General features: G+C 35.0%; 2 protein-coding genes across 3 annotated transcripts; both read right to left on the bottom strand.

Annotated features, from left to right (window-relative positions):
- Positions 1–488: 488 nt before the first annotated feature.
- On the bottom strand, positions 489–3,330 carry LOC128189634 (placenta-specific gene 8 protein-like). The gene is made up of 5 exons (XM_052861310.1): positions 3,238–3,330; positions 2,392–2,516; positions 2,014–2,125; positions 1,172–1,320; positions 489–697 (listed from the first exon to the last, which is right to left on the bottom strand). Exons 1-5 carry the CDS (start codon positions 3,251–3,253, stop codon positions 590–592), a joined length of 510 nt encoding a protein of 169 aa, XP_052717270.1. The 5' UTR covers positions 3,254–3,330; the 3' UTR covers positions 489–589.
- A 5,822-nt stretch (positions 3,331–9,152) lies between these two features.
- Positions 9,153–22,071, bottom strand: LOC128189993 (placenta-specific gene 8 protein-like). Of its 2 annotated transcripts, none has more exons than XM_052861839.1 (5): positions 21,875–22,071; positions 12,190–12,314; positions 11,818–11,926; positions 11,095–11,243; positions 9,153–9,910 (listed from the first exon to the last, which is right to left on the bottom strand). In XM_052861839.1, the coding sequence occupies exons 1-5, from the start codon at positions 21,906–21,908 to the stop codon at positions 9,803–9,805; spliced, it is 525 nt and encodes a 174-aa protein (XP_052717799.1). In that variant the 5' UTR covers positions 21,909–22,071; the 3' UTR covers positions 9,153–9,802. The 2 variants fall into 2 exon arrangements, with proteins under 2 accessions (XP_052717799.1, XP_052717800.1); XM_052861840.1 differs by lacking the exon at positions 21,875–22,071 and adding an exon at positions 13,086–13,314.
- Positions 22,072–23,094: the final 1,023 nt, after the last annotated feature.

Below are 23,094 nucleotides of genomic sequence, written 5' to 3' on the forward strand. Positions count from 1 at the left end.
AATTAAGTACACCAGATAGGTAATGAAAAGAATTTTGATTTTTTTAAAACATCAAACCAATAAATTTTACGGCAATTACAAAAAGTTAAGATTAAGATCTGCACAAAGCAAATGCGGACTGCTTGCATGGCGTCAATAACATTATACGTCCAAGAATAATTCATGGTGACTACTCTCACAAGTACTTTAAGTCAAGATTGAAAAGGGTTCTGTTTCGAACTTATGAAATAAGATAATCTCTGTAAACTCTTTTTCAGGTTTCAATATATTATTGGATCTTAGATAATAGCGGGTGGGGGAATTTTAAAGTTTTATCTTTATCATTGCTGCAAGTATATTTTCTGTATTTAATCAATAAAACAATGCTTAATAAATAGACCAAATCTGCCTAATGCCCCTTTGATAGTCAGGAAAACGAATTTCTTAAAAAAGAAAATAGTTTGGGGGTAATGTATTTAAACATCATAGGGTTGAATACTATACGTCTCTTTATAGAAATAATGAGTTTAATGTGTGACAGCGATTATAGTTTAAGTACACACAATTACGCATCAAAGGAATGAAGCAATCCATAACAACATGTCCGTTCTCAATAGGTCTGTGGATTTGCAATTGTATAGTCGTGTTCACGTGATAGCTGGCACATCACACAGGAGGCACAGCAGCAAACGTAACAACAATCACCCATAATGGACCCCTATAGAATGAAAAGATGAAAAACAACGTGGTATATCTCAGTTCATTTTATAAAAAAGCTCGATAGTTGTAGCCATTTTAGACTTTATTGATCTCTTTTAGAAGAATAGCTCTATGTAAAAATGTAGGAAAGTACCCAAATTTAAAGGTAAAATATATGGATTTTTACTTCATTAATTTGGTTGATAATCTAGTCCTTAAATTCGATATAAGAAAAAAAAGAGTATTATCTATATACTTGTCACTGTGTGACTCCTATATTTTTTACATGTGTACTTAAACAAAAATTAAGAACACTGCCAATTCGAGCGTTAACATTTTTGCTTAAAGAAGTGTATCCTACTAAAAAAATTAATTTCTAAACAAGTTTATTGATTTTTTAAAAAATTATACTACATAACAAATACCAAATTCATTACATAGCATGGCATCACCATTAAAACAAGCAGTAATTATTTATCTAATATCTACCCACCTGAATATTATTTTCGGCCCTCATTTTGACACGGAGGGCTATCAGCCATGGATAACAAGGCAGGCAGAATGGTAGGCAGCAGCTTTCGTCGAGTTTGGACGACAAGTAACATGGGTAGCAGCCATTTCCACACCAGTAAACGGCACAGCCTGTAAAATTTCGAGTAGATATACTGTAAACCACCTTTAATTCGCTGATGAGAAAACTTCGCAATGTTAGCGAAAGCCACAGCGTCGCGATTAATTCTCGCTGCGAAAACATCCTTGGCGCATGGTTGTGTAAACAACATAAGTCTCGATAAGGCTTGGTCGCAAACATAAGTCGTCGCGAACCAGTATAGATCCAAAGTCAGTCGCGAAATAAAGTCAACGTATGGCCAATAAAAGCTGGTTTACAGTGCCCTCAGAAGCATAAATAAAATTAGAAACCCGAATTGATATCGAACTCATAACATGTAACCTAAACTGTCTTTTAAAAAAATAAATAAATTAGAAATTGGTGATTGAATTGCAATATATCTTTTTTAACTAGTCGAAATTCAATTGTCAAACTGTCAAACCTAATCCGAATATCGAGTTCCTTACAATTGTCAAACATTAAGAGTATAATAACGGATTATAGGTTTTGATAAAAAGAGGACAAATACATCGAAGCCTATCAGCATTATCTTGATCGTAGTACAGAGGCAAGGACATCTTGCAATTTTGGCACCAAACAAAAAAGTAATATGATATTTAAATCATTTAAAAGAGAGAGAGAGAGAGAGTGTGTGTGTGTGTGTGTGTGTGTGTGTGTGTGTGTGTGTGTGCTACGTAGCATAGTTTTGTAAATAAATTACGTACAAGACGACATGTCCTCAAAGCACCCACAGATTCCGGAGCTCCAGTCCCGGGGAGGGGGTCGGCCAACCCGCCCCTGGTTGATAACAACGGTCGTGTTTGTTTGCTGTTGATGCTGTAACGCAAAAATCATTTGCGTGCATGAATCTGTTTTATTCAAAACGTAAGAAAGTATACACACACCAGTATGTTGCATTACGTAATTTTCTGGTGGAAGAACTGAGATACAAGTTTGTTATTGTTTTTAGTTCAGTTCTTCAGTTAATCTTGACTCTAGATTCGTCGCGTGGTGTTTTTTTTTATTAACTTTGTTTTATTTTTTTTTTATTTTTTTTTTTTGGGGGGGGGGGGTTCTTGGGGGAGGAATACTTGCGCACTTACGTGTACTGGTTGTGGATATCCTGGGGGTTGGTAGTGATATGCCCCGGGAGGTGGCTGCTGTGGCTGTTGAATAACAGGTTGGGGACCAGTTTCTGGTGCCTGACCAACATTCCAATAACCGAATCCTGCGTGAAAAATATTCTGCTAACTGAATCCCCAATGAATTAAGTCGATGATTCCTGCAAACTTGCAATCTTGCGCATTCTTTCCCGAAACTTTTGACAATAAGATTGAAGCTAGCTATTTGTTTTAATTTTACATTTTTAAAACGTTGAAACTTATGCAATGTAATGGTAATTTATCACGTTTTACATGAGAAATTTTGAATTTACTGCCACTCAGTAAATTCAAAAAAAAAAAAAAAAAAAGAAAAAAAAAAAAAGAAAAAAAAAACTTATTGAACTATTTTGGTTTTTCTTAACAGTGTGTTGAACATTAAGATCAAAACATTTGTCCATAGTCCGATTTAATACTTAAAACTTAACCATACATTCAAATAAATTTATATTAGTTTTGGTTAACAGTTTGTCAAATGTGTCGAAAGAAATATTAGTGTTTTTGATATTTTCAGAAAACAAATGGTCAAGTTATAAATGACGGTTATTATTTTTGAAAAAGACAAATATATAACATGAAAACAACAAATTATCCTTAGCAGATTTTTAAAAGTACATGTATGTATAGAGATGATAACGTATTCAAAACCTATAAAGTACAGTTTAAAAATGCAATAAACGTTGAAAACTTGTGTTTTGATTGATGAATTCATAAAAAATTTGATAACGAAATGAAAATGAATTATTAAAAGATCAAATCAGTATTTTAAAACAAATAATTTTTTTTTACCCTGTCCTCCTTCCATGTCGAAAGTTGGAAAGACTTGAGCAGATCAGACAATGTCTGGTTTGTTATCTTGCACTGGACGCTAGCATTCTTTTTATCCTGCTATCTTTAAAGTGGCTTATCATTGCACAGTTCTGGTATTTTGCATTGGCAAACAAAAGTCGTTATCTCAGAGATTGCAAGAAAAAAAAAGGTTTGTAAACTATTTATTGGCGATAATGGGCACGGCTGATATATACATATATGTATATTTTTCAATTTAGAATTCAAATACAATGTTTGTTCAAACTTTAAATCAATCTACAATGTGAACAAATGTGACCTTGACCCTGGGAGGTGCAGCAGTCAAGGCCAAAGTTTCAAACAACAACAACTGTAAGTTAAACAAATGACAGCAATGTGACCTTGTTCCTGTGAGGTGCAAGACTCAAGGTCAAAGTTCAACTCATACAATTTCAGCATATATGACCTTGACCCAGGGAGGTGCAGCGGTCAAGGCCGAAGTTTTCAACAAGAACAACTGGGCATTTAACATGTTTAAGAGAAGAGCCGCTCGATATGCTTCAGGTTTTCAGCCGTGCCAGGTGATATGATTAACGGTGGATAGTCTGCAATAAAGAATTAAAACCAGCAGTATCGTGTTTCAATGAATAATCACAGTCATAAGTAAAAAACAGTAAAAGGGAGGGTGGGTTTGGGATTTGAAAAACTAATGTTTTGCATAAAAATTTCTGAACACATGATGCACAAACCTACTTCTTGCAGTGGATTTATGGAAAAGGGGCGATTGGAATGCGTGCGCATAATTTATAATCACGAAAGGGAAGTGATTAGTTACTGAAGGGGCGGTGATCAATTTGTTAAAAAGGAAAAGGAAAATCTAAATTTACATTCCTTCTATAACAGCATCGTATTACTATATACATACGGCATAGATGCATAATTATCTCAGAGATTGCAAGAAAAACAAAAAGGTTTTGTAAACTATTTATTGGCGATCATGGGCACGGCTGATATATACATATATGTATATTTTTCAATTTAGAATTCAAATACAATGTTTGTTCAAACTTTAAATCAATCTACAATGTGAACAAATGTGACCTTGACCCTGGAAGGTGCAGCAGTCAAGGCCAAAGTTTCAAACAACAACAACTGTAAGTTAAACAAATGACAGCAATGTGACCTTGTTCCTGTGAGGTGCAAGACTCAAGGTCAAATTTCAATTCATATACAATTTCAGCATATATGACCTTGACCCAGGGAGGTGTAGCGGTCAAGGCCAAAGTTTTCAACAAGAACAACTGGGCATTTAACAGTTTAAGAGAAGAGCCGCTCGATATGCCATAAGACCCAAATCGTAAGTGTTTTGCACATAGCACTTGCGCTTGGGGTCTCCGCCACCATGAGGACATTGGGTGGGAGCTTAGAGCGGCATCCCTTTAGCCTGCCCTGCCAAATGAGAATTAGAGATATTGTGGCTGCAGGTAGGCTGATACACCGTGACAAAGAATTTCTTCAAGCCCCGTGTACCCCATCTCTTTGACAAAAAATGTGGGTGGTCAGATATATCTGGGCATTGCACTACTGAACCCCTTACCTCACAAACCTTATTCGCAATGAAAGAATTAATACGCTTTCTTGCCTCTTCCATAGCCCTTGTATTTTCAGAGTAACGCCATTTAAGTCTTGGCAAAATGAGGGACCATATAATGTGTACATTTGGGAACTCCCAACCTAGGTATTGAAGGATTGTTATGGTTGCTAACCTTATTTTCCGAACAAATGTTTTGCCTAAGTCATTCCCACCACAATGAATAAAAATAGCACTTGGGAGAGGACCTACTTGCTTTAAGACTTGCAATTTCTGAATCGCATTGACTACTAGTATCTCCAATCCACCATAACCTTGCCACCACAATGTGATGTTCAATCTATCTAGATTAAGATCTGACCCGCCCGGGCGAAGGAATGAAGCTACAAATGCCCTCTTAATAATTGACGAGCCAAACACCCAAATAACCTGCTGATCTGAAAGTAAAGTAAAATTTAGGCATACGAATGTATGATTTGTAACATTTTGATCTCCATCTTCCCGACATCTGAATATTGTCTGATGGGTAACCTTTAAACCTTGAAGCCAATTCAGTGCTCCAATTCTAAACGAGTGTGACTTGTAGGCAGTTAAGTCATTATTAAGAGCAGATATGGCCTTTGTTAAGACTGCTGTAAATTGGTATCTAATGACTGATGCACCCCCAAGATGACAAAATAGCGGACCCTTAATGTTTGATTGAAATGATAAATATTTTGTAACAAGTGCATAAGGGCAAGTAAGGTCACCAGTGCTTTGTATATGCAATGTAGTCCCTTTCCCGGTTTAGTCCGTTTTGGAAAGTTTTACCAGCAGATGCAAATGTTTATTGACATGATCAACCTGAAGATGTTCTAGTAATAAGACCCTGTGGTTTTGTTTGGGAGTAACTGTAAATTCACTTACTCTCAGTAAGCCATAGAAAGCAATAGAAAAGGCTGATGAGAACAATGCAGACTCATATATGCCCTTGCATACACTCGGAAATATTCTTATTATCCTCTGTAAGAGATACTGTGTGATTGGTAATCGACTATCTTGAGTGTGTTTTCTACGTTTTAGGCCCTGCATTAACTTTGATACCAGAAACTAGTCTGTTGGGGCTTGGAAACCCTGTAGATTTGTAAAGTAAGATAAACCTGCTAAGTAAGAGCGTACTGATGCATAAGAAAGACCCTTTGCAGATAGGTAGGCTACAAACTGAACGACATACTCTAGAGATGGTGGCCAAATACAATATTGCCAATATTGTGTACAAAAATAATGGTACGAATTAAAACCAGCCTGGTATGCTCTATGTATATTTTGAGAGAGTGCAGCTTGAAGAAGTATGTCTATCTCATATTGGAAATGAGGTGTTGAAAGGAGCTGGGGACTGGGACTGGTTTGATCTGTGCCTGAGGTGCAGCCTGCCTGAAACGCTGCCACTGTTGACGAGAGATAGAATCAGCAATTATATTAATTTTGTAGGTATATGTACTGCCGGGAAACAAATATTATGCAACATGCAATTGATGATAAAAGGACGAAGCAAAAACCTAACTCTTTGTGATTTGGAGGTTTGTTAAGGATAGTGATTAGTGCCTGGTTGTCAATATGAAACAAAACTTTTTTTTTGTCAATCTAACACCCTACAGGCATAAAGTGGGTTGATTATGCCAATGGTGGCATTATGCATTCTCCTAACAAATGCCCGGCCTGGTGTAATAGCCTTGGTTACAAAATTTAACTTGCCCAACATTGACTGTAGTTGTTTGAGTGTAATTGACTTTCTGTCTATAAATTTCTGAAGCAATGAAACTAGCTCAACACGCTTATACACTGGCACTCTAACCATCATAGCAACAGTATCAATTTCTAAGCCTACGAATACCAAATTATTTGTTGGACCAACAGATTTATATTCTGCCAGTGGAACCCCCAACTCCTGAGCTACCTGTTTAAACATTTCCATCAGCTTTGAGCATGTGTCAAAGTCATTACCTGCAAAGATAAAGTCATCTTAATAATGGTCAATAGTGGAAAGACCTGTCTTCTGTTCTACAACCCATTGCAAAAATGTGGCAAACTCTTCAAAAACCTTGCATGATATAGAACAACCCATGAGGAGACACTTGTCTATGTAATACTTTCCCTCAATTTTAAACCCCAGTAAGTCAAAATCTCCTGGATTAATAGGTAACAGTCTAAAAGCTGATTTAATATCCATCTTGCCAATGCAAGCCCCTTTCCCTACTTTTGCTACCATTTGGACCACTGAATCAAAAGATGAGTAATGAACTGTAGACTCTTCTGGATTAATAAACTCATTGATGCTATTGCCAGTTGGAAATAATAGATGTGTAATGAGACGCCAACCTGCATTGTCTCCTTTCGGAACGACCCCTATTGGTGATACCCTAAGATTAGAGAATGGCAGTTTTTCATAAGGCCCCCAAATCCTACCCAATTTGATTTCGTTCGCAATTTTTTCCATTGTCTCCCTAGGATGCTGATGTGCAGAAATTAAATTAGAACTTTCTATATGAAGTCTTGGGCCAGAGTAATGCAACCGAAATCCTATTGAAAACCCAGATAGTAGTTTGTTTGCTATAGTTTTGTTTGGATAGCTTACCAAATAATTTTTAACACCAATTTATTGATTGGGGTTTTTCCTAGGTCCCAAATGTTTTGTGAAGCCCTGTAGGTAAATCTTAAGGGCTGGTAGTGCTGTGGTCTCCATTGCTGTTGCTGGGATTGCAACCCAAAACTGTGGTTAGCTGTTGTGTAGGACATGCTTGAGCTGATGGGATTGGTACGAAAGGAAGATTGAGATGTCCTTTGCCCATTATGTGTGTATGGCTGTGGTCTGGTTTGATTGCAGCTAATGACGGGGTGCATGCCTGCGCAACGAATGCAAGAGTGTGGGTATTGGCAATTACTCTTTAAACAATTGCCCTTGTAATTGTAATCAAAACACTTGTGCCCAGATTCTGACGATTGTGTGCTCTGATGGTGGTAAACTAGCTTGGAAGACATATATAGAAGTCACAGCTTTGCGTCAACCTCCCCCATGAGCTGGTTGGGTTAAGAGCCTTGCGAAGTCTATACTGTGTATCATAATCGTACCAGCCTGTTGACCCCCTTGCTACTCCTAATCTAACTGAATGTATGTATTTTAACAGTTCAGCAGACTTGGATGGGTGTGCAGACAAATAAATAGAAGCGAAAATGTGCATAGCATCAGTCCATTTTTCAATGGAGTCAACTTTTTTGACATTTTCTTGTGACTAGGTGTAGCCCCCTGGCCCCCAGAGGGTGGTAGTAGTGTATGAAGTTCAATAAATCTACCTTGGATTATATTTTGCTTAAATGAATCACTCACATGCATGCCCAAGTTATGAACAGATTGTATAGGTACCATGCCATTACCTTCTCCAAACTGGTGAGCAGTTGGTTGTGGGGACTGCTGTGGAGGCTGTGCAGGTGACAGGTATGCTGGCATCTGATGAGCTTGTTGAGGAGCCAATGCTGGTAGATGTGTGGCTTGCATATTAAGAGCCATTTGAGGAGCCGAAGTTGTGTGCTGCCTGGCTTCCACAGAAAGAGGGGGTTGGAGAGCTGGTGCTATTTGCTGTGTGGCTTTACTGACTTGCACATGGAGATCTGGTTGCGGTGCTTGTACATCGGTCTGGGGTGTCCTGCTGCTTCTCTTTACCCGTTTGGAGGATTGTCTTGATGATGAGGATGCAGCTGTGGCAGTGCGTCCTGTTGTCTGCCGCGTACGGGGCATGATTAACTAGAATTGTTTAGCGATGACAACCTACTTCTTGCAGTGGATTTATGGGAAAAGGGCGATTGGAATGCGTGCGCATGATTTATATACACGAAAGGGAAGAAATTAGTTACTGAAGGGGAGGTAATCAATTTGTTAATAAGGAAAAGGAAAATCTAAATTTGCATTCCTTCGATAACAGCATCGTATTTCTATATACATACGGCATAGACGTATAATTATTAACATTCTGCAAATCATCCTCATTGTTCAGAACTCACTTATTGTTCAAACCATATATAGTATTGCAATCAGTTTTGAAAACAATGAAATTAAAGATAATCGATGACTCTTCAAAATGTTATAGAACCATCAATTTAAAAGAAACTTGTTTGGATTATTTACATCCAACTGTGCTGGCTGCTTTATCTCTCATTTTTTTTTACTAACAAGACATTATTGAGCAAACTTATCACTTGGCTGGTTCCGATTAGCCGGCATTTGAATATTGCGTCAAAACAACACGGAAAAGCAAAAATAAGTCTCTGATCAAAGAAATGAAAAGTCTGGTTAACATTGACGTAAAATTCTTTATTTATTAACAAACTATAACACATGGAAAAAAGTTCAGTAAAGCAATAGAAAATGAAATGAACTTTGATATTTTTTCAACACCAGTACCATAACTACAAAAAGTAAAGATGAAGGTCTACACAAATCATATCCAAACTGCTTGCATGGCGTCAATAACAGGAAACGTCCAAGAATGATTCAGGGTGACGGTGTTCACGTACAAAAATCAAGTATAGAAAGTGTATTGTTTCAAAGTTGAAATCAGATAGCCTCTGCCAACTCTTTTCATGTTTCAAAACTACATGCATATTCATTGGATGCTAGATAATAGGGGGCCGGGGAATTTTAATTTTTTATCATTTTCGTTGCTGCTAGTATATTTTCATTATTTATACTAGTTAAAGGTTGCTTATTAAATAACTCAAAACGTTTAAATGGCCGGCCCTTTGATAATCAGGATAATGATTCTTTTTTTTTTAAAGACAATTTTTTACGATTTATGTACATGTATTTAACCATCGTAAGTTTGAATAGCGTAATCTATGTCACTTTATAGGGATTGAGAGTTCAAGGTGTGGTTACAATGGTAGTTAATGCACACACAACTACGCATAAAGGGAATGAAGCAATCCATAACATGTCCGTTCTCAATAGGTCTGTGGGTTAGCAAGTGTGTAGTCGTGTTCACGTGACAGCTGGCACATGACACAGAGGGGACAGCAGCAAACGCAACAACAGTCGTCCATTATGGACCCCTATAGAAGAAAAAGATGATAAAAAAACAACGTGGTATATCTCAGTTCTATTTTTTTGAAAGAGCTCGATAGTTATAGCCATTTTAGACTTTATTGATCTCTTTAGAAGAATAGCTCCATGTAAAAATGTAGGAAAGTATACCCAAAAATAAAAAAATTAAAAATATGGATTTTTACTTTCAAAAATATTTTAACGCTAATTAGATCAATCCGAAATTTTAGATATATCTGATGATTAATTTGTTTGATCATATAGTCCTTTAATCCAATAAAAGAAAAGAATGTATTGATATCCATGCTTGTCATTATGTGACTCCTATATGTTTCAGTTTAATAAAGAACACTGCAAATTCGAAAGTCCGCGTTTTTTTCTTAAAGAAGTGTGTTAATTAAAAAAAAAACAATTTATAATCAAATTCAATGAATTTTTTACTACATAACAATACCAAATTTATTACAAGCATAGTTGTATGTCTGTAGCTCCCGGTCTGAAAAAATTGGGATTGACAACCTGGGAGCCACATTGAAAAAATTGTATACTAGTATTTATTGCACACAAAAACGTGCTCAAGTTTTGGACTGGTTAACCTCATTTATACTCAAATTCTGTAAAAACAATTAGGTTTTTTTTTTATGTAATACAACTGAAATCGTCTCTTTATTTGCCTCCGACTTACTCCAGTCCGGAGCACGCTACCGACTTCGGAAAATCATGCATGTTAAATCATTTTACTTGTAAACAAACAGCACCACTTCACAATACAGGCTGGTGATAGTGTTTAAAAAGACTATCAGAGACGATATCAGTAGTAAAATGTATGAAGAATATATTGGTACTAATTATTTTCACAAAATATATATGCGTATAAATAACTAAGGTTAAACAATCCAAAACTAACGCACGTTTTTCTACGCAATAAATATGTCATGTTGTAAATTTTGAATTTACTGGGTGGGTGTAAATACAAAATTAGGTTGTCATGTTGTAACTTTTGTATCTACACCGACCCAGTAAATTCAAAATTTACAACATGACAAATATACCATTTTTTCAAAGAGTGGCACTGTAGTACCCAGGTCGTTCGTCCAATTTTTTTCAGACTTGGAGCTACAGACCTGCAGCTATATACAGCATGGCATCACCTTTAAAACAAGCAGTAATTATTTATCTAATATCTGCTCACCTGAATGTTATTTTCGGCCCTCATTTTGACACGGAGGGCTATCAGCCACGAATTTGCTGGCAGGCAGCATGGTAGGCAACAGCTTTCGTTGAGTTTGGACGACAGGTAACATGGGTAGCAGCCATTTCCACACCAGTAAACACCACAGCCTGAAAAGTATCGAGAAGATATGGGTAAAATAAGAAATCCGAATTGGTATCGAACTCATGACCTTTAACCAATCGCGCTATAAAACTGTCATTTAGAAAAAAAACTTTAACTAATCGAGTGTCGATTGTCAAACCTAATCCTTCATATTTCACAAACATTCATGCAATTTAAGCTTTATCATACCGAATAAGATTATCTGATATAATTATACAAATTGCGTCGATTTCTCTAATTTTCTAATAATTTTTCGACTATAATCAGATGATGCGTTATAAAGAACATTGGTTTTGAGGTAGAATAAACCGTCTTATGACTACTCTCTTATCCAGTTCCTTACGATCGTCAAAAATACAAAGTGAATGCCGGATTATAGGTTTTGATAAAACAGTGGAAAAATAAATCGAAACCTATCAGCATTATCTTTATGGAAGTGCAAAACCAAGGATATCTTGCAATTTTGGTTCCAAACAAAGAAGTAATACATATCATTAGAGAGAGAGAGAGATGAAGAGAGAGAGAGAGAGACAAAAAGAGAAAGACGGTGGCAATTGGCTATATATGTAAATTACGTACAAGACGACATGTCCTCAAAACATCCAAATATTCCAGAGCTCCAGTTCCGGGGAGGGGGTCGGCCAACCCGCCCCTGGTTGATAACAACAGTCGTGTTCGATTGCTGTTGCTGCAAGTACACGGTCATATAATGCCTATGTTATATGTTACAGAATTATACTAATTGAAGTACTGAGATACAATTTAATTTTTTTTTGGTAATTTAAGTACTTCTGATATTTTGTCAGCATTATTCGACTGTTACAATGGCTATTTTGTTATTTGCGCTACACTAACAGAACATGCACTTTGGATTCATCTTGTGGTGCTTTTTATCAACTTTGGTTTGGGTATTTACTTGGGGGTACGGGTTAAACATGCACGAGCACTTACATGTACTGGTTGTGGATATCCTGGGGGTTGGTAGTGATGTGCCCCGGGGGGCGGCTGCTGTGGCTGTTGGGTAACTGGCTGGGGACCAGTTCCTGGTTCCTGGCCAACCTTTCCATGACCAAATCCTGCGTAAAAATATTAATATAAAAATCCCCATTGATTCGCGTCGATGATTCCTGCAAACTTGCAATCTTGCGCGCCCACTTCCTTTACTATTAAATCTAGCTTTTTTTAATGTCCACGCAGAATATGTATAAGCAAAGTTAAACCGGATGGAACGGGAAAACACAAGCATATGGTCAACATATTGCAGTCCTTTTTTTTTTTTTTAAAGGAAAGCAATTTGTGGATATATTTTTACAACGTTTAAACTAATGCAATTTTCAAGTAAATCGTCTTTTACATGAGAAATTTTGAATTTACTGCCACTCAGTAATTCAAAATTGAATATATAACATATCAACCATATTGGTTATATCTTAACATTGAATTGAACATGGACTACTTTTATCCACATCCATCTTTTAAAAGGTCCATAAACCGATTAGATAAATTAATTCCTCATAAATTCAAAAATTTCTATAATCGATTTGTGAAACAATTGGTTAAATCTGTCGACAGGAAAAGCAGCGTTTCTGTTGTTTTCAGAAAAAAATAGTCAAATCATATGAAAGCGGATTTTTTTTTTTTTTTTTTGGAAAAAGACAAATTTTGCAGATAAGTTCAACCGATCATTCTCCGTAAATTTTAACAAGTATGACTGTATTAGAACGGTATAATATTTAAAACATATACGATAAAAAAAAAATAAACGTGTTCATATTGATTAATTAATATTAAAAAAAAGTTAATATATTAATTGAAAATTAGTTTTTAAAAAATTAATAATTTTTTACCGTGTCCTCCGTCCATGTTGAAAGTTAGGAAGATTTGAGTAGACCAGACAAGGTTGAACTAATTCCTCTGATATATCATAAGAATCACTCGAGCTCACACATCAATGCTCCCCCCGAATATACGGCCTACTTAAAGAGGGGCTCTTTTTTAAAATTTAAGAAGTGCCCTCGTTCGATTGATTTCTTTAAAATTTCCTAACAAAGAATTTTCGAAGTTCATCTATTAAGCTTTAAAAGATTTGCACCAATAGCAATGCATAAAACATACAAGTCATGTTATCTCATGTTTGTGCGAATGTTCATTATATATCTATATATGTGTCACACATGCCATATACCTCTGTAAATTTCTTTCAATGTCATGGCAATACAGAAACATCACGTTAATACACTGCACAAAACCTTTTCATTCCTATATACCGTAAGAGCATTTTTTCGGTTCTTATGTAGAAATTTATTGAGTTTGACGTAGTAATTTTTATTCAAAAACACTTAACTTTGAAATAAGTTTTTAAGACACCTTGATACCGTACTGTAAGCAAACTGATCATGAACTTGTGCGTGCAAGTTTAATGGAATGTATAGCATCTCGCAATGTGCTATAAGGAGCAGTAAATAAATAAATCACTCCCTCTGCATATATATACATACATACATGTACACACTTTAAGGGTTTTTTGATATGCAAACGTCGGTAAGTGGATACTGCCATTATTTTGGTCGTCCAATGGCATAGAAATTCAAGACCCCATTAATTATATGAAGAACTTCGTCTATTAATTACAAAGTCTAAGATATATAGATTTTAAAGCTGTGAACGTGCGAAAATGTCCTAAAAAACTTAACTTCAGTACTATATCGCTGATTCCAACTTAAAGTGTGATGAGTACATGATAGTTGCACAAAAACGACTGACCATGGCCATGACAAGAAGATGTTGTTTTTTACTTGTTTGATTATGGTTTTATATATATATATATATATATATATATATATATATATATATATATATATATATATATATATATATATATATATATATATACATACTAGTAATAAAAATGTTGCCCACTTGTTATCCCGTGAAAGGGGTAGTAAGAAGAGGTCTTAAATAGACAGTACCCGATAACAGGGATTTAACACACATGTACCAGTGAAAGCGGTGGTGGATTAGGGGGGGGGGGGAGCTAGTCACCCACCCACCTCACAGTCATTCCAAACACATTTTTTTAAATATCGATTTATTTTTTACATATATTCCCAAGAAAGATGCGAGGAAACTCCTTCTTACACCCCCATTCATTCGAGCTCTCCCATTGAGGATACAATTTTTTAGGGGATTTTTTATTGATGAAGTATTAGTGGCGGGTTTTTTTTTTTGCTTGTCAAAATGTTGGCGTTAATTTTCTAATCCCTCTTCTTCGCCTTACTTAAAAAAAGAATGTGTTTCATCTTTGTCTGCTGTCCAGTTTATTTTACGTTTTATTTTTTCTCAAATAAAAAGAATCAAAGGTTGCCAAAACCAACAGATAAAAGATACATGTAGATACTGTTTATTGCTGCCAATATACAGTGTAAAATCTTGTTTGCGTCATTTTATGGTTTAATGCCATTCTTGTTTAAATGAACACCTCATTGTCGTTATCAGATGACTCCTTTTTCTACAAAGAATGATATAATATGGGAGTCATGCGTCATCTTTAAAACAACAAGGATAAGATCTTGCAATGCTGGGTCTATCTTTATCGGAGTGCACTTGTCCTCTTATGAGGATGAATTAATTCACCATAACTAATGAATTGTACTTCCTCATTTTTTTGCAGTTGACCTTTAAATGAACCAAGTTCAGTATTGTTAATCTGATGAAGTTTCAACATTTCACCTTGTGATCATTCGTAAGCACCTTAACATGTTCGTGGAAATTGACCAAATCTATAATGCTCCGATCGGGCCACTTCGACTCTCGCCTTTAGGGTGACTATGCGAGAGTGTGAAGTTGCAAATGCGAAGGTGCAAAGGCCAAAGTGCAAAGGCCAAAGTGCGAAGACGCGACGGCGAACCTTTGCATCTTCGCACTTTCACCTTCACCCTTTTCATTGCATTCAGCAAGTCTCTGTCGATTTATACATGACATTTGATGCAGAAACCGTACTTGCCCAAGGTTTGTCGATTTATCTCAGATATTATTCGTACGCATGCGTTAGGCCATCGTGTTTTCTAAGAATGTTTATAAATATTTTACTGTGTAATATGACATATATGTTTACCAGTGATGGCTATGTCTAATCATTATATACTCCGCCATTATAATGTGTACAAATGCATTTCCAAACTATACTGTTATTTACCAGTTGTGTGTTTATTTCAAATCAATACCGTGGTCCGGACCCCCACCCCCACCTTGAAAATTCAATATTATCTATTCAACATAGTAAACGAGGAGATGGGTCCGGTGTTATATAGTGCCTTTTCCCCCTAGCCATCTTTCCCCCCGGAAAAATGGCTATATAGCAGTTTTTCCCCCCGGAAAAATGGCTATATAGCAGTTTTTCCCCCACGGAAAGCTGACTATATAGTGGGTTTTCCCCCTTTTTATAGCCAGATTACCCTCACGGAAAACCTACTACATAGTAGATTTTCCCCCTTTTTTAAAATTCCGGTCATGTTTATGGCGGACCACTCGTGGCAATAATTTGCAATAACTGATATGATTTTAATTTCTCATAAAAGAATAAAATACATGGTTTGTTCAACCCTGATATGAACAAAGGCACGCTCCTTCATAACATTCCCGTGTCGTCACCATTTATTTCACCTTTTGTTGCACCTTTTTGCAACACCTTTTACATGGATTTCAGAATACCTCGAATCTTTTTCATCCAATCGATGCTTATCTACAGTTTTGACTTCGACGTTATGACATTGACATTTTCACAGAACACGTCAGAATACATTTGAATGAAAATATGCCGGTTTGGAACTCTATTTTTCCCATGTACTATCATCTATGTATAAGCTCCTCCCAGGAAACTGACTAAATTTGACTTAATTTTGTAGAGGAAGGGAATAAGAATAATTTAATACCGGTAGAATTGACGATCTTAAATATAATCGTATATTTCTACTTCTAAATATCAAACGAGAGAAAGGGTGCAATGATATGATGAGAAACTGAAATGTTTTACTTCGATTGATGGGTTTCTAAATCATGGGTAAGGGGTATTTTAATTGATTATGTATTAAAGGTATGTGTAAAGTTAGTGTTTACAATTTTGTTTTAAAGTCACGCATATTCATACACATGTCTTTAAGCACAATTTTAACGAAACGCGAGGTTTTATGATGTAAAGATTTTTGTAATGTAACTTTACAACCAGAACAAAGTCGGTATCTTTGCTGGTCACTCTGGAAAATGTGAAATGGAGCCTTAACTAACCTTATGTAAATATTATCATTCACTGCCTGCAAAATTTCCCGCTTTTTATTTTGCAAAGTGATTTATAAATATACAAATTTTCGGTTGCTACTTTCATGAATAAAAATTCATTGATTTATTTATTTAGTTATTTATTATATCATTAGTCATCTTATGAATTGATTAAATGTTTTGAAAAATAATGATTTTACCCGCGTACCTTTTTTTATATTTTTGCTCGTAAATTTAAAAAGAAAAGCAGAATTAAACGTAGTTTTTAACCATTTTGATAAGGAAATATATAAGTGAGTGTGTATTTTCAAATGATGTTTTTACTTTCTAATGACCGGAAAAATATGCTGATGTTGTCATCTCTAGTTTTTTCTTGTTTTTTTTTTTTTTTTTAGATATATAGCCCTAAAAATACACTATTCGTAATAATTGGATTTTAAAGATCGGGCTTGGAAACATTAAGGGCCCCTACCCTGGGGACTAAAACTTTCAGGGTCATATACTAGTGCTATACCACTACCACTGAAAAAATATGGTTAAGTGGTCATCTCTATAATTTGATATTCGGGCCCCCACTTATAAATCACTATTCAATCATTATAATGGGGTTTTAAACATCGGGCCCTGAAACAATGAGGGCCCCTACCATGAGGGCTCAAATTTTTAGAGTCATCAACAAGTTGTTAACCACTGCCACTGTAAATATATGGTGATGTGGTTATCTCTAGTTTATGAGATATGGCACCCTAAAGAATATGCACTATATTCATTATAATAGGATTTCAAACATCGGAAACAAAATTTCTCTAAAACCGAGGTTTAGCTTGAATAAAATTTGCAGACGGAGTGATAGATTTATTACAAAATTCTCAAATCATTTTCACTCACATATACATGTAAGTGTATATCTTGTGAAACCAAGTACTTTTTCAATTAATTACCTAATTTAATTAAGTTCTACGTATTATTCCATTATACACATGTTCAATTTTCGGCATTGTCTATAAAAATAATAAATCGGCAAAACGAAACATGACCTGACAGATGGATGCAGATATACAACCTGGAAGTGTAGAAACATTGATTTTAATCCTTACTGGGTTTCCATAAATATTTTTTATAAAATCTGAACCAAAAACGCGAGGGAGAAACCCTACTATGGGGGAAAAGCTACTATATAGTAGCTTTTCCCCCCAGGGGGAAAGTCTACTATATAGTATGTTTTCCGGGGGGAGAAGCTACTATGGGGGAAAAACTGCTATACAACACCGGACCCCATCCCTTTAGAAAATTTAAATTTCAAAATAAAATTACTAAAGGTATGCCTTGGACCCCAGGACCCGGCAAGTACAATTATCCTTCGGACCCCCTACCCCCTAAAAATTATGGATCCACGGAAATTCCAAAAAGTTCATCTTCTGCCTAAGATGTCATTTTATACAGCTATAATTATCTTTCAACTATAGAGAGCTTCACAAACATAAAAAGGCGAAGGCAAAAGACTTAGTGCGAAGGGAAGGGTGCGAAATTGCCAAGGCGAATGAACAATAGTAGTATCGCTCCTTCGCCTTCGCAACTTCGCACATTCGCCTTCGCAATTTCGCACATTCGCATACGCACTTTCGCCCCTTTGCCTTCGCACTTTCACCTTCGCAACATCGTACTCTCGCATCTTGGCCCTAAAGGCGAAAGTGCGATGGTCGAAGTGGTCCCATTGTCCCAGAACACCTTACAGCAGTATACAAGGTTAGCTTTCTAAAAAGATATGGAAGTCAGCCAGCGGAATATCATTTTAGGATAAAAATGAATACACAACCTATTAAAATAGAAGATATAATGTTTCCAGAACAACCATAATATACAGGACTGGTGTAGTTAATGCACCTGCATTTTCTAAGGCTGTATATAAGGAGACAAGCGTGTAGCGGAGTACATATTAATTACAGTGTAGGGAGTATTAATGCACACCTACTTAATATATACTTAAATTTGTAACTTTGCACTAAAAGATTGCTCTCTGAATTTTATTGTCCCGTCGCAAACCACTGTTATCTCTTATCTTGCTATTAAAGAGTCAGAAAACTTGATAGATTTCTTTTAGGAAAAGATGATAACGGTAAGGATCGGGTGGGAAGATATACCGGTATATGCAGACTCGGGGCCACGACTGCGGATGATACCCATGGACAAGTCATCCAATACGATGATGCCCAGTTTGACTTAAAAAAAAACCCTGACCTATTTTATAACTTATACGAATTTCTCTAACATGGACTGTCTATTTCCTTCCCAGAATTCCAATTTACGCAAGCGCAAATGGAGTTTCATCTTAACTTAATTAGTTGCTGACTAATGATATATTTTGTAAGCAGTATGATATCAAACTTTAATTTAGTAAATAGTACATAGTATGTGAAGTGATTGTTTTAAATCATAACACGAAATTTATACAAATGCGGAATATTCTGTTACATTTTCAGTCATATATATATCTGAAATATACAAGGGGTTTTAAAAAAGTTCTAGACTATCGTCATAAAACATATAGAATATGCGGTCGATTGCGATTTGTTTGTAAAGTTGAACATAAGTGGAACAATTCAATGCAATTCATTCGTGCAAAAGATTTATATACAATGAAGAAAAAATGTTTTTGTGCAAGATTGCACACTTTACAATGATAATTTTGTTTAAAATCTATGACCCGTGTGTGACTTTCTTTTTACCTAAATACCGGTATTTTGCTGCGTTTAAAATAATATTTGTTCTCCTTCTTCCTAAAAAGACTACAGCTGTAAGGTCATCTGATAATATTACTCGTTTGACTCGCAGTTCTAGGACCTTTAAACCCTACCCCCTCTCCAAGAAAAGCCACTGTCCCCGTTCTCATAATTCTGTAAATTGCTGTGCTATTTGATTCTACCTTTACCAACTGCTCAATCAATAAGAGCTCCGTTAAGGACATTTTAAAAACAAGTCCGAATTCTAGTTTATTTCGAAGAAAGAGCGCTTAACAAACCAGGAGGGACTGGGATGAAAGTAGGGGTACGTGTAAATTAAAAAAAATGGCTATTAACTCGCAGGTTAAGTAAACTGGCGAAGGTTTCCTTTTTTGTACATCTAGCTGTCAGTGAAATATCGATCAACAATGAGTTCTTGTATTGTTTTTAAAATAGTGTTTTTTAACGTTTATTTTGCGGAAAGTTTGAAAAACAGAATCTGACCTTTTTTTTTTTTTTTTACACTTACCCATGTTTAAGCGAAAGCTATATAAATTAATTAGATCTTAAATCCTTTACCACATAGCGGTAAATCTTAAATACATATACCACATCATTTCCTTGTTGTGTTTTTAATGTATTTTATATTCTCTATTGTATTTTATATTATTTTGATGTCTCATTAACGCACATGTACCCATGTACAACCTATCCTTTCTTTAACATAACAGATAAAAAGATTTGTACCCAGATCTAGTTTACATGGATTCCGAAATACATCCAAAAGCTGGTTCAGCTAGCATATTACGTCATAAGAAGCATTACTATAAACGCGAAAAGATGCCAGGAGAGGGCTAATAGAAGATTAAGCATTTAGGGCAAAACTTCTTAGGCGACCCCCCCCCCCCCCCCGATCCCTAGTCCAAAACTATTTTTGCCACTTAGAAAAAATACCTTAGTTACGACCAAGTTTGAAGTTATGTTACAAAATTTTTTTTTTGTATTTTAAAATCGAATCATTAGCGCGTGCAACATGCTTAACATGTTTAAACGGAACACAAAGCCTATATTTATACTCTATAGTTGAATAAATTATTGAATCCCCCCCCCCTTCCGTTATGTGATAAATCAATTTATCCTACTTTTTATTTCTCTGTATTTAAACCAAATTGCGAAGATGAACAATAAATTGGATTGCAGATATCCCATTAATTGGATTTCAAAATACTCTTGTACCATGCATTTTTTGTGTACCTTTCAGTTGTAAGATAACGTGCAGGTCTGCAGCAGACGAGATTATAACTTGGTGACACATTCAGTCATTCAACCAACGAAAGTGACTGTTAAAATCTCTAGCGTTGTAAAGCAACGTTTGTTTACCATGGTAACCTGTCGAGTTGCATAACCGGTCTTTTATGGGTTGATGCGACTTCATTACATAATATTCAAATATTTGTTGGTTCAGGTGTGTGGCCCAGCAGACACTTACTATTACATGTATATAAACGATTTGATGGAAGACGTTTTTCATAATCAATATATTTTTTTTTTCAACAAGATTAGATGCAATCAATAAAATGCATGGCATTTTGTGCGGCAATTTCTGCTTGATATGCGCTATGTTTATTGCATAATGCTTTGCTGTCGAATAAAATTCCGTTTTCAATATAAATACCCGGTAAATTGCATGCTTATTTTTTGGATGTCGTCGGTCCAAGTATGTGCAAGCAAATTGAATACCGCGTGTTAGCGCGGTATGATAATTTGCGAAAAGGGTATTGTACGGATAACTTCTTCAACAGTTTTCAATTTTTTTTGGAGGTCAATTGCACATACATCAGAAATGTGCAAGTGGATTTGATTTTTTATGATTCATGCAATTACCAGCTGTCAATTGAACTCAGTCATTTTGGCAAAATATTGCATATAGGGTACCTCTAACTCCTCCTACAGTTTTCAAGATAAGATAATTTGGCTTTGAAGGTCAATTTGACATATATCAGTGCAAATCATTCCGATTTTTATTTTTGCAAAAATTTTGCAAAGATATCACCTGTTTAACTTATTATTTTTTTTTTTGTAAAATATTCCATATAGAGTACAACATTTCTCTGGATAGGTAGTGTTTAGCAATTTACAGGGTCGACAAATGGATTATGGATACTGTTTACGCGATAGAATACCTGCTTTGCAGTCACATTGACAGCTTTTTTTCTCTTGTTAGTTATATAAATTCATCATCAAAGTAATTTTTTGAGATACAGAGCCGCATTAAACATCTACAAGTGATTATTTATTATTTTTTTTTTTTTTGCATCATCAAGCACATGCGTTTATATAACATCATACAACTATTATTATGATAAAATAATGTTCTAAATTTTCTTTCAAACTATTCTTTCCTCGAGAATCTTTGTTTTAACTATATTTTGACTTTCGATACATTGAAACATGCTTGTAAGGAAAATAAGAGGTCAAGAATATCCGAATGACAGCGGTTTCAACATAGGAAGGATAAGAAAAAAATATTACATTAACTTTATTTATTATAACCGACATTTTCTTATGTCAGAATTCCTTAATAAATATGTAAATTTCATAAAGATGACGATATCAGCTAATTATACTTAATTACTACTTACCAACAGTTGGTGGGCCTGCAGAATTTTCCGCCATTCTATTAACTTTGAAAGGTCCCAAGACTCCTGTCTGTGTTAGAAATGATTGATCGAATCCGTTGATGCAATAAAATAAATTTAGTAAATTTGTGTTGATTTTGTATTGATTGATGGTGTTAAAAACCTGGTACAAAACAATTATGTCTTACGTAACGTTATGTTCGCTGCATTCTAATTGACCCACTCGTCAATACTTTGTTTCTCTGTAACTTGATACCAGAATTCTGGGTTCTGTGCATTATACCATGAACTGTTTGTTTTGTTTTTCATTTTAAAGGTAGGAAGGCTTCGGTACACCTTTTAGCCCTATGAAACATCCTTCTGCAAACTTTCTTGCACCTTTGAAAGATATATGTACATTTAGAAAGATATTTTTTTTTTCAAATCCAAACATTTACATGTACTTTAAGTAATATTTCATTCATTCTATTTATTATATAACTTCGCAATTATATCTCAATAAGCTTTTTAAAAAATTCGTTACATGTTCGGTTGTAAATTTACATGTATAAAAAATAAGCATTAAAAAGTTGTTTTAAATTTGTTTGTAAAGCAGTGTCGAAAGATTCACAAAAATAGTATTATTTTATCAATTGAAATACGAAATCATGTTTTATTTACATTAACAAACAAAACACTATTATATAGCATTACATTTTACTCCGATTTTGACATTTTTCCAATTTAAGTATATTTCAGTTCTGTTTAAAAGTTTTGTAAACTCTTTCAATTAACAATTATTAGCAAAAAAAAAAAAAGAACACTTTTATATAGCATTTCATTTTATTCCTATTTTGACATTTTCCTTAAATAAGTATATTTCGGTTCTTTTTAAAAGTTTTGTAAACGCTTTTAATTAACAATCATTAGCAAAAAAAAAAAAAAAAAAAAAAAGAATAAAAAGAAAAAAGAGCACTATTATATATCATTACATTTTACTCCTATTTTGACATTTTCCCCATGTAAGTATATATTTCAGTTCTTTTTAAAAGTTTTGTCAAATCTTTCAATTAACAGTTATCAGCAAATTTATTATTAAATTTTTCATATTAAACAAACAAAACTCTTGCATGGTTAAACCTGTCTATTGTTGTCTAAATGAGATCTTTAAGGAATAAGGAATCATTCTTTGAGTATTATAAGGTGATAATTTCGGTCGGGGCGTGATCAAATCGAATAAAGCC

Source organism: Crassostrea angulata, chromosome 6 (genome assembly GCF_025612915.1).
Source record: "Crassostrea angulata isolate pt1a10 chromosome 6, ASM2561291v2, whole genome shotgun sequence".
NCBI classification, from domain to species: Eukaryota; Metazoa; Mollusca; class Bivalvia; order Ostreida; family Ostreidae; genus Magallana; species Magallana angulata.